We start from the raw sequence: 11836 nt of genomic DNA, 5'->3' as shown, positions 1-11836 counted from the left end.
ACAGCAGCAAATGACCTGTCACCTTTGGTCTTTAGCCTGGTGCTGCACAACCAGTAGGCTTTGGTCACTGGACCTCAGGGACCTGCTGGGGGTGTAGGGACTAAGAAGATCACCAATGTATGATGGTGCTTGTCCATTTAAGGCCCTATAGACCAGAACCAGGATCTTGAAATGAATCCTGAAGTTGACTGGCAGCCAGTGAAGCTGGAGGAGAAGCGGGGTGATGCGGGTGTGTTTGGAGGACTTGGTCAGAAGCCGAGCACAGGCATTCTGAACCATCTGTAGACGGTTCAGGAGTCAAAGAATGTATTTAGATAACAACTAAGGAAATATACAGATGAACTCCACATTAATACAAACAGATATGGCTTCACATATAAGAACTGTTCTATATTTTGTCAGTCCGATGTTGGTTTTACCTAGTTTCACATTTTTTACAAAACAAAGATAATATGGTGTTTTATTAACAAATTACAATTATAAAGAAAACATTTAGGTGTTGCAAAACTTCTGATGTCTTTCCAAAGCGTATGTGTGAAAGCTGAGTAGATTTGCAGTAATGTGACGTCATCAGCAGGACCCCGGTATTATTGATCCTTTTTTTTAACTTTAATTACCACATTTTGAACAGACAATTGTAAGACAGGGATCACATAAAGCATACCATTGTAGTATTACAATGAATTATAGTATTACAATGAAGAACGATGGAAATGATGAAGACATGGAGGAAAAAGGAAAAATAAAAATAAAAAAAGAAAGGTTTGGAAGAGGTTAAGTCAATCGAGCAGTTTCAGATGGTTACAAATGTTAACAGACTTGAGAGCTTTGGTGTTTTTTGATAAGGAGATCGTCCTTATTGTTCAAGTTTCATTTTTAATACAAGAAGTTCAGGTTTTCTGCCAAGGACTTTGCTTTTTTTGTATGTGAAATTTTGCCAAAAATAAAAACATATTAACAAAGAAGAAAGCATCATTGTCCTTGTTTTTAAAATTATGAAGACCAAAGATAACATCTTTGTAGTATAGTTGAAAGTTAGGGAGAACAGAGTCATTAATAAACTTGCGGAAGTCCTTCCAGAATTTACTTGTAAATTTACTCGACCATAACAAGTGAGTAGCTGTTTCAGGTTGCTCTTGACAAGAGGTACAATTTACATTTATATCAGCTATGAATTTTGACAAATATTGTTTGGTAGGATAAAACTTATGAATCAATTTAAATGTAATCTCTTTAACTTTGACTGTTAAAAGAAATTTTTGTGGTAAGGTCCAAACTTTTTTCCATTCAATATCTGTTACAAAATTAGCCCAATAAGATATGGTCGATGGAACAGAAGTCATTGTATCCTGAAAGAGAGTTCTTATTTTGTTATTCACCAACGAGAGGAAAAACAAACACTGCCAAGAGAAGAATGTAACACATCCGGGCGACTGACTGATAGTGGAGCGCTGTGGGAGCATCTGAACAACATGGACAGACCGGATGGGATGGCATCAAACACTATTGAGAATTCTCTGGGCGTTATTGGTATATTGTATTTCCTAAGGAATTCAGAGTAATTGTATAAGAGCCCCTTTTCATCAAATAACTGGCTAACCAAGATGGTTCCATTATTAAACCAGTTATTTAAAAAATTGTTTTATTTTTATAAATAATATTGCAGTTATTCCAAATAAAACAGTTTTGCGGGGAGGAGTTGTGTTTGTAAATCAGTGCCCACGCCAAAAGAATTTGTTGATGGAAGTGAGAAAGTTTTAGTGGTATTTTTGGAATACTGTAACTGCAGAGCAGTAGGAAGTTAAGACCACCTGAATTAGAAAACACATGATGTGAGATAAAATTCCAGATAGAAGTGGGATTTTTTGAATACTTTTAAATCCAGTTTATTTTAAAGGTGTCGTTAAGAGCACCGAAATCAATAAAGCTTAAACCTCCTTTATCATATGGATTTAAAGCTACTGATTTACGTAAGTAGTGGGTTTTATTTTTCCATAAGAAATTGTATAACAATTTGCTAATTGATTTACAAGTTGTATTATCAACGTGTAGTGACTGTGCAGCATAGGTTAGACGGGAGATACCCACAGCTTTTGAAATCAGAACTCTTCCTTTTGATAGGTCTCGCTGTAGCCAACAATTAAAGATCTTTTGGGTTTTGTCTATAATAGGAGTAAAGTTCTTGGAGCATCTGGATTGCTCATTTTTTATTATTTGAATTCCAAGGTATCTTACAGAGTTTTTTTTACAGGTATTCCATGGATTGAAGTTGCAGAACAATTTTTAACTGGTAGCAGTTCACATTTATGTAGGTTGAGTGAAAGTCCGGATGATTTAGAGAATAACTTTATTGATGGCCAGGCATTATTGATCCTGGACCGACACCGGGCGGGCGGTGCGCCTTTAAGGCGGGGCGGAGTTGCCGGAGAGGAGGCCCGCCCTCTCGCCGTAGGAGGGCTCTCTCTGACAGGAAGAAGAGGGTTAGTGACTGGCAGTGGGTTTCTACGAAAGCCGGGTTGCGTCTTCTCTATCTGGTCCTTCACTAACCTCCGGATATATGGCTAAAAAGGGCATGAACCTGTGTAACGTGTGCTGCTTGCTTCTTTATGTCGCCACGGCGGTGCTCGCCGGGTAAGTGAGAGCTGCGATGAGCAGCTGGTACACATGTTCCTCTGTGATTGGTCTAACCGTCCTCCATGTGTGGAGCTGACTGACGCTCTCAACTAACTACTTAAGCGGCATTTAGTCGTTTACCATCAAAGCGATATATTCGCCATTACCAACCCGTATGACTCTAACTGGCCTCTTTTAAGCTAGTTTGATTAGTTAGCTGTAGGCTAACAGGAGTGAGACCGAACCGGCTTCTCCCGGTGTGTAGCTAGCTGCTGTCAGTCGGGACAAACTCTTAAACTAGCAGCTTTGTTTATAATGTCTACATGTCTGTGATACTGAACATGCTGCTATGTTTTTTTTTCTCTCCATCTGATCTAGTCGAGATTTCTATAAGATTTTGGGGGTGAGCAAGACGGCATCAATAAGAGACATTAAGAAGGCCTACAGGAAGCTGGCTCTGCAGCTGCACCCCGACAGGAACCAGGACGACCCCAAAGCTCAGGACAAATTTGCGGATTTAGGAGCAGCTTATGAGGTGGGCCAGAGTCGGTTGTAATGTCTGATGTCAGTGACATGACAAGAGGGGCGCAGCGAGCCCGTCTCGGCTGTAAACATGTCATAGTCACACAATAACAGGGATATTGGAGATCTTACACTGGATCCCCAGAAGTGCCGGTGGGCTCCATTGTGAGACTTTTGTAAGCTTTGCTACTTGGTTGTTGTTGGAAACGCTACGAGCTCGGTGATTGGTCGACTGGACCGTGTGGCTGCTTCTGATTGGCTGGAGCATGGCGGAAAGGCATACGTGGAAAAGTGGGGGTGGCGTTCTGAAAGGGTTTTGCAGGTGTTTCCGGCGCAAGGTTTTATTTCCAAATTGACTGTTTTCACCTTTTTTAGCTTTCAGACGTGTTCTGATTTATGAGTGTAAAAATCCCAATTCAGTAATATCTTTGCAGCCTGGGAAATGAATCTATAACGGGTTTGTCCTAATTATTTCATCTGTCATCTTAATAACGGTGACCATTTTTCAGTTTTTTCTTAAATTGTTTAATTTAATACACAAAATGTTTTAAACTCTAAGTGTGACAGTGGTGACTGAACACTAGGGAACTTTGAAAGATTACCAATAAATGCCCCACACGTTGTATGAAGAAAGTGTGTGTGTGTGTGTGTGTGTGTGTGTGTGTGTGTGTGTGTGTGTGTGTGTGTGTGTGTGTGTGTGTGTGTGTGTGTGTGTGTGTGTGTGTGTGTGTGTAGGTCCTCTCAGATGAAGAAAAGAGGAAACAGTATGATATGTATGGAGAAGACGGACTCAAGGAAGGCCACCATAGCTCTCACAATGACATCTTCTCCAGGTTAGTGTTGGTTTGGGTGTCTTGTTGTTATCTTGTTTGGTAGAACAATAAAGATACAAGAACTGACCTTGGTAACTTACAAGCAGCAAACTGTTTAAAATGAAGATTATTTTCTGTACAAATAAAACGATAATCTGCGTAAACCCAGAACTACCTGGAGAGATCACATCGCCAGGCTGCCCAGGGAACACCTTGGGGTCCCACTGGCTACGGTGTTGGAGGACAGACATCCTGGAGCTGCTACCCTCTCAACACAGACCTGAAAAGGCAGACAAATACTAACAAGCATTATTTATAATATTTAGATTAATGGTCACAGTGACTTGTGTCTGTATTGAGAGAACTCTAGAAGTAGATCTTCATTGAAAACATATCTTCAGATACATTTCCAACACCTGAGGGTTCATGTAGGAAACCCAGCACTCCTGAAAGACAAGCCCAGCATGTTCTAAAGCTTACATTTTACCTGGAAACTGGACAAGATGCTTTTGTTTTGGGGGATTCTCTGTCATCTGGGACATACAGATCAGGGCGCTGTGCCAGAAAGCAAGCTAATCCCCAAAACCAGGTGTTCTTTAGAAAATCCTGGCACTGCCTGGTTTTAAAACCACTCAGGATCAGAGGACACATAGGAGGGCACCCACAACACCCATGTTCAGAAGGGAAGTTGTCTTTTTAACTCTTGATCAAAGACACCTGATGTGCATCGGCCTTCCCTTAGTGACTTCACCTAACCCTTTCTCTCATTTCTCATTAAATTATTAGAATTTTAGTAAAAATGTTGAAGGCATACTTCAGACCAAACCTGATGGGAGTATAGGCCGCCCATCCATGCAGGTAGCAATCCGATGAAGCAGCTCCAGATGGGAGACATCGGTACCTCAAGCATATTCGACTGGATAAGTTCAGAACCGTGACCGCCAAAGGTAGCGCAGCTGGAGGTCCCTGCGTTCAAAGCCAAACACCCGAACAAGAAAAGATTACGAAGTTCGTAGAAAAAAACCGCAGTACGACCAGGTCGGTCCAGAGTCGTCTCCCTGATCACAACAGGTAGTTGTTTGCGTCTATGGAACGATGGACTCTGAAGGAGTCTTGGCTGTGTCAGCTTTGTTCCGAAGGAGCAAGGTTCTGTGTCGCTGCAGCGTGCAACAGGTTTGACAGCTTGTCAAGAGATGCGGTGGTTAGGGAGTTTTCCTCCGGTGGCCAGTCCGGAGTTCGGCTCAAAAACTAACTGAATCACTCAGCAAGTGATTCTGTTTTAACAATTTCCATATTATGATTACATGGCCAACCAGAATTTGACATGTAAAGGGGTTTTACCAACCAACCTCCGATGCACACCTCCCTCAGATACAGGAGCTCTGATTTGTGGATCAGAAAGCAGCGTGTCATGAGATTAACCATGTGCATGAGTGTGTGCTTGTCAAGTCACGTACGCTGGTTAAATATTTGGGTCATATATTTAATTTCATTCTTATTAATTCTAAGCACAGATTAATCAAAACATTTCATTTAACCATATGGTCAATTTCATTATATGATTAGTTACCGTAACTCATATGAGCTGAAAATGTTCACTTTTATTCGGAGGCAAGAGGAATCCTGTAGAAGCGATAAGAGAACGCTTAAGGCCTTGAAACAGGAACAGTTTTGTTGACTATATGTTATCTTGCGTTCTCACCAGTATCAGCTGATGGAGGGCTCAAGTTTCGTTGCGCCGTTCGTGTCAGCGGACACGGTAGGGTCGGGGAGGGGTGTGGGGCATGACGCTTAGCCTGGCGGGTTGGTAAGCAAAGCCTGGGGGAAACCCTGATATATGTGTATCTATAAAACCCACCACCACTTAAATAATAAATGTAAAACACTGTCTTAGCTCTATTAACCGGCTACAGGTGCCCATTCATGAATAAGAGTTGCTTGTAGCTGTAATCATGGGAGTAGGTGGAGGGGTTTTATGTGCAATACTTTTTTTGCCTCTAGATGGTGCCTCTGAGAAAAAAATTCTGGATTTCTGCTTTAGGGATCCCAACTGTGATCCACTTCTAGCATATTTTAGAGGTTTCTCTGCTTCAACGCACCTGACTTTAGTCAGCAGGTGGTTAACAGGCTCCCAGAGAGCTGGATGACCTGTTGAACAGGTAATTCAACAGCTGAATCGGGTTTGTTGGAGCAGCAAATCAAATCAAATTTTGGACAGGAAGCACCAGGGTTGGAGAGCCTGATCCCTTGTGTTGATGAAAACTACAGTATGGGTAGACCAAGGTATGGCCCAGTGCCATAGCATGGTCAAGCTGGGCCCGGGTGCATGTTACGCTTTAGGCCCTCACACCCGCGCACCGCCCTTAGGCATACGTTTACCAAATACTAATGTGAATACTCAGATCAATCTGGGTGTGGTAGGGTTTGTGGAGGGTATTTATAAATGCTATGCATTTTTTTTGTTGCAGATTTGAAATGATCATCTTTTGTTTCCACAAACAATGCAACAGAACATCAGCAGACAAAGAAAAACCACTGATATGTAGCTTTATTACTAGATTTAGCTAAAAACGGGACATTTGCGTCTTGGCCCAATATTGTCCTTAAAGAGCAAGTCACCCCCTACCAGATTCTTACTCAACTCCCACTTCCTGTTTGAAAAATGCAACACATGCTGTTGCCTAGCAGACCGAGAGGGCGGAGCCGCTAACAAATACACACACACACAGGCTCACGACAGCATTGTGACATCATAATGTACCAGTTTACATCATAGCATACCTCTTAGCCAATAGCGATGGCAGATTTAAATTAAAATACAGTGCAGAGTTTTTACCTGACAACGGCACAACACTGACAGTTTTAGACAGAATATTTAAATTTTAACTAAGATGCACTGAAGTGTCAAATTATTGACGACACGTGTCTGCAGCACGATTAGACACTCGTTTATTTAGTTTATCAGCAAAAAAAAGTTTGTTTGGGGGTGACTTGCTCTTTAAGCTCCAGTTTTTGTGGTAGGGGCCCACTCTGGGCCCACCAGGGCTCTTGTCCAGTGCATTTACTGACTGGTGGAACATGTGTACCTGTGCATGGTTTATATTTGAAGGAAGCCCTGTCTGGTGAGGATGCTAGTGTATTTGTTCAGTAGGTGGCAGTATAGGCTACAATCCACATGACACAACATACTGGATTTAAAAAAAAGGATTAAATATTTTAATGTCTGCAAATCCCAAGGATGTGTGTTCTCTAGCAGCAGAAACCGATCTTGCACACAGTTGGGTGTATCTTATTTGCTGCATCAGAACTCATCTACAAATGTTTCCTTTTCCAAGAAAAATAAACTACTTGAAACATCTTAGTACTTTTTAAATGTACACTTTCCCCTCAATATGCAGATTTCCTGACTCTAAACACCATTGTTGATATTAGGACAAGGCTTTTGGAAAGTTAACTTTCATTATTTGAGCAGAACAGACCAAATTCTACACAAATTTGTTGAATTACAAATCTACAAAAGAGCCAAAAGGTCACAAAACTGTGTTTAGGATAGTTTTCCTCCAAACACAGAAGCGTAGTGGAACACAGTCACCACAGATGGTAGCTGTTGTGTGGACTACCTGTCCTCTGTATTTACTCACTGGTATTGCTCCTCTCCATGCGAAGCTTCTTTGGAGACTTTGGCTTCATGTTCGGAGGCAACCGGCAGCAACAGGACAAGAACATCCCCAGAGGAAATGACATAATACTTGATCTGGAGGTCACGCTTGAGGAGGTGTACTCGGGGAACTTTGTGGAGGTACTCCTAATTGACTTGTTGTTTTAAACTTCAGAGCCTTCTAGTTTTGTGTCTTGTTTTCTGAATATTTGCTGAACTGCTTTGTTGTGCAGGTTGTGCGTAACAAGCCTGTAGCCAAAGAAGCTCCTGGTAAAAGAAAGTGTAACTGCAGACAGGAGATGAAGACCACACAGCTGGGACCGGGACGCTTCCAGATGACTCAGGAGACCGTGTGCGACGAGTGTCCCAACGTAAAGTGAGTCTCAGTCCAGATGTTTACCATCCATGTTTTGATCCCTATTCAGTAGAAAAACATACACAACTATAAAGGATGGATCTAGTGTCTGAATAAAGCACAAAGGGAAAGGTTTTCCCTCAGAAGCATCCTGAGGTAAGGCTTGGAGGAGGCTGATCTCTGACCTGTGTGATGTTTTCTCAGGTTAGTAAACGAGGAGCGAACCTTGGAGGTAGAGATTGAGCAGGGAGTGAGAGATGAGATGGAGTATCCCTTCATTGGAGAAGGTAGTCTTTCCAAAGCTCAGTCTGCAGGCTTCGGTTTGGTTTTCCTCACCTGTTCCTCATGTTTGCCTTGTGATCTCAGGTGAACCTCACATTGATGGTGAGCCTGGAGACCTACGATTCCGCATCAAAGTGTTGAAGTATGGACGAGTGTTCTTCCTGTCCAGATGATTGTTCCCATCTTAAGAGTTGATCTCCTCTTGTAATCAGATTGTGTCTGTAACTTCCAGACATCCCGTGTTTGAACGCAGAGGAGATGACCTGTTCACCAATGTCACCATTTCTCTGGTGGAGGCGCTGGTTGGCTTTGAGATGGACATCGTTCATTTGGACGGACACAAGGTTCGGTATATTTACAAAGCTCTGAAAGGATTCATTAGTTTACTACTGGAATCGATAAACGAACAAAGGCCATCGCCAGCTAGACCCGCCTCAGCAGACCTGAACCGTTTGTTTAAATGGACTTTGCTCCTCTCAGGTGCATATAGTAAGAGACAAAATCACTAAGCCTGGTGCTCGAATGTGGAAGAAAGGAGAGGGTCTACCAAACTTTGACAACATCAACATCCGAGGTTCCCTCATCATCACCTTTGACGTAGAGTTTCCTCAGACACAACTTGATGATCAGCAAAAAGATGGTGAGGAGGAGCCAGCGTTGCTGTGTGTCACATCTACTGATACCCAACAGGGTTGTGTGGTCGACGCTGAACCTCTGTGTCTGTTCTTGCAGGTATCCGGGGCCTCCTGAAGCAGGGATCTGTACAGAAAGTTTATAATGGGCTACAAGGATACTAAACTCACCACTGGAGCCCCTGGATTGACTTTCTTTTTTACACACACACACACACACACACACACACACACACACACACACACACACACACACACACACACACACACACACACACACACAGGGTTTATTTATTTCCGGACTGTTCTCAGGACGGTAACCTCCAGTCGGGCTGCAGTTTTTAAACATCACGTGAAAAGCAGCTGCAGATTTTTTTATTTTCAGGATTCCAGACCTGAGAACTTGTCCCGTTTTAGTCCCACACGGTTTACTGTAACACTGGTTGATTTGAAAATCCGTCTGATGCTGGTGCTCGTCTACAGGGGCCGCCCCCGCAGCGGCGGGAGGAGGAGGAGCCTCTGCTAATATGTCACAACTACAGCTGAAACATTAGGACCTTTTTTAAAGCCGGTAATCAGTTTTATAAATTGAAAGCAGCACTTGTTGAGTCATCTGGTATATTAAGTTCATCTACATTTTGTAAATAAGAAAGAAGACGGGTTTCGTTTTCCTTATTTATGTTGTCTGTCTTAGTTTGACTCCGTCTGCCTCCCGGTTCACCAAGTTAAGAGTTGATCTCTTCAACTGTGAACACAGCTTTTTCTTGATTTCTGAGGTAAAACGCTTCGCTCCCCCTCTGACACGACTTGGAAGTCACGTTTCTTTGCTGCTCTTACGCTCGCTCGAGACTCGAAGGGACTTCAGACCAAGTGCCAGTGCCCTCCCTGGAAGCAACTGACTGGTTTCTGTTTTAGATTTCCTTTTGACTGCAACACTGCCTCCTACCTTTGAGAGCACGAGTCATCCTGGCCTTTTTACTGACAGATTTCTACAAATTTGGTGAGCTGTCATACCAACATCTACCACGAGATAGAGCCACAGTAAAGTCAATGGCGGCTTTACAGTTGGACAATCCTAAACGCAGGATGTTGTGTGATTATTCTGCAGCGAGACAGACCTAAGGCCTAACCAATTTGTTTCACCTGATCACCAATAAACCGTGAGCTAGAGTCATTAATCAGCCACAATTATTACCTGATTATCGGTAAGTAGGAGCAACTGTTGTGTTTGGTTCTCTGGAGCAACGTGTGTGTGTCGTCACTGGGCCATGGAGGAAAAACCTCAGTGCGTCTCTACCCAGGGGTAGATGTTCACTCTGAGGTCACAAACCAGAGAGCTCCATCTCAGGTCTTGGCAAGCTCCTTAGAGTTCATGACGGTGATGAACTGATCCGTGGAAAAAATGATTGGAGAAAACGTCTTTAAAAGAACCAAGTTACAAGACAAAATGTGTGTTTAAATAAAACGACACTAACTAGATGTGCTTGTCAGCATGGTGGTGGAGTTGTGAAGGTTTGGGTTACTTGGATTGACCAGGAGCTCCTCTGGACACCAGAGACTACAGGATGAAGACACTGAAAGTCCTAAACAACAAACAGAACAGCTCCTGGAGAATCCTTGGTTCGTGTCAACGTTGGAAACATACCATAAATTTGGAATAAAAGTAGACCTTCAAAATAAAATCTTCCTGCTGGCTCTGACAGCTGGAGCACCTATGCACCATCCTCTGCAGTGAGGGCTTCAGTCACATGACCTTTAACCTCACCAATCACAATGAAGAACAACCCCCTCCTCCTGTGGAAATCCCTGATAATAAAAAGTCAGGTTGCTGATCGTTCGTTCTGGTTCCTGAACCGCGTCTCTCCTCTGTGTGTGGTCCATGTGACCCCGTGACTCCGCTGTGGCTTTCCTTACAGTAACGGCTGCCATGTGAGCGCCCCTTCGCTAACCCGTTGACATGCACACCCACACCTCTGGATGAAGGCGCCGTGGGGAGCCTGTCTGCTCGGGTGGGGCAGGGGGATGTCCACAGAAATTATCTCTGTGGTTAGTTTACGGTGCGGTGAAACGACACGTGCACATCTGCCTACCACTGGGGTTTTCTCAGACTGAATGTTGGTATTAACCTCCCACAGCTTATGAATGGGTGCGTGTATTATAAGTGGAGGGGGTGGGGGGTCTATGTTTAAAAATTCCTCCAAGATAGCAGGGCTGTGGTAAAGGGAGTCTCCTACAGAAGGAGATGAGAGGGGAAGCTCTGGCTCTCAGTGGTCCAGCTGATAGGACTCAGACGTATCCCAACTCTGCTGGAAGTAACCTCTCGCACCAGAAACGCTCATCTGCAAAACCTGCTAATTGTTGCTGTGGAAACAACTCAACAAAAGCCACCTCTCCTGGACAAAAAGAGTCTTATTTGGTTTTCCCTGTTTGACTGAAGGATCTCTCAGTGTCGACGTGAGACGAGTTCCCAGTTGGAGCTGTGGTTCTCTGAGCCGGTCTGACTGAGGTATGTTGGGGATTTACCAGCCACCCACAAACATCTCCAATAAGTGCAAATGGTGGAGCACAAGAGGGCAGCATTGCCTCTCCAATCACATTCATCACCAAATCACTTCTCTCTCTCCAAGAGGTGTAAGTGTGTGTGTGTGCTGCACGTGCCAGAAGTCCACCATAACGAACGCAGGATCGTACTTGACCCCGGATATAAGGTCCTAAGGGTAGCTGCAGGGTTAAGAGGCACAGCTGAGGCAGACTAATGGAGTGTGTGTGTTTAATGTATTTGTGTAAATCTGTGTGTGTGTGCTGGCGCCGTGGGGTGTTTGGACCTGCTCGGACTGCTCTGTATTTGGTTAATGGTGCCTGACCTCTGAGACGAGGCGTTTCTCAAAAAGCCGACGAGTTTTCTGCCAACATTTAAAAAGTAACGAGACGTTTTTGCGGCTCGATGGGAGCGTCTGTAACA

General features: G+C 43.6%; 1 protein-coding gene across 1 annotated transcript; it reads left to right on the top strand.

The window, feature by feature from the left end:
• The first annotated feature begins 2441 nt into the window (after positions 1–2441).
• dnajb11 (DnaJ heat shock protein family (Hsp40) member B11) lies at positions 2442–10044 on the top strand. Its single transcript, XM_015965756.3, has 10 exons — positions 2442–2631; positions 2992–3148; positions 3871–3968; positions 7614–7746; positions 7839–7981; positions 8165–8247; positions 8327–8384; positions 8475–8586; positions 8723–8882; positions 8975–10044. Exons 1-10 carry the CDS (start codon positions 2558–2560, stop codon positions 9037–9039), a joined length of 1083 nt encoding a protein of 360 aa, XP_015821242.1. The 5' UTR covers positions 2442–2557; the 3' UTR covers positions 9040–10044.
• The last annotated feature ends 1792 nt before the right edge of the window (positions 10045–11836 follow it).

This window comes from Nothobranchius furzeri, chromosome 14 (genome assembly GCF_043380555.1).
Source record: "Nothobranchius furzeri strain GRZ-AD chromosome 14, NfurGRZ-RIMD1, whole genome shotgun sequence".
NCBI classification, from domain to species: Eukaryota; Metazoa; Chordata; class Actinopteri; order Cyprinodontiformes; family Nothobranchiidae; genus Nothobranchius; species Nothobranchius furzeri.
Note: the sequence above shows the minus strand (reverse complement) of the source record. Positions and strands in the feature narration are given on the sequence as shown.

Coding starts and splice junctions, on each gene's coding strand:
- dnajb11 (XM_015965756.3), top strand. CDS start 2,558: ATGGCTAAAAAGGGCATGAACCTGTGTAACGTGTGCTGCTTGCTTCTT. Junction 7,982..8,164: donor GACGAGTGTCCCAACGTAAA/GTGAGTCTCAGT, acceptor ATGTTTTCTCAG/GTTAGTAAACGAGGAGCGAA. Junction 8,248..8,326: donor GTATCCCTTCATTGGAGAAG/GTAGTCTTTCCA, acceptor TTGTGATCTCAG/GTGAACCTCACATTGATGGT.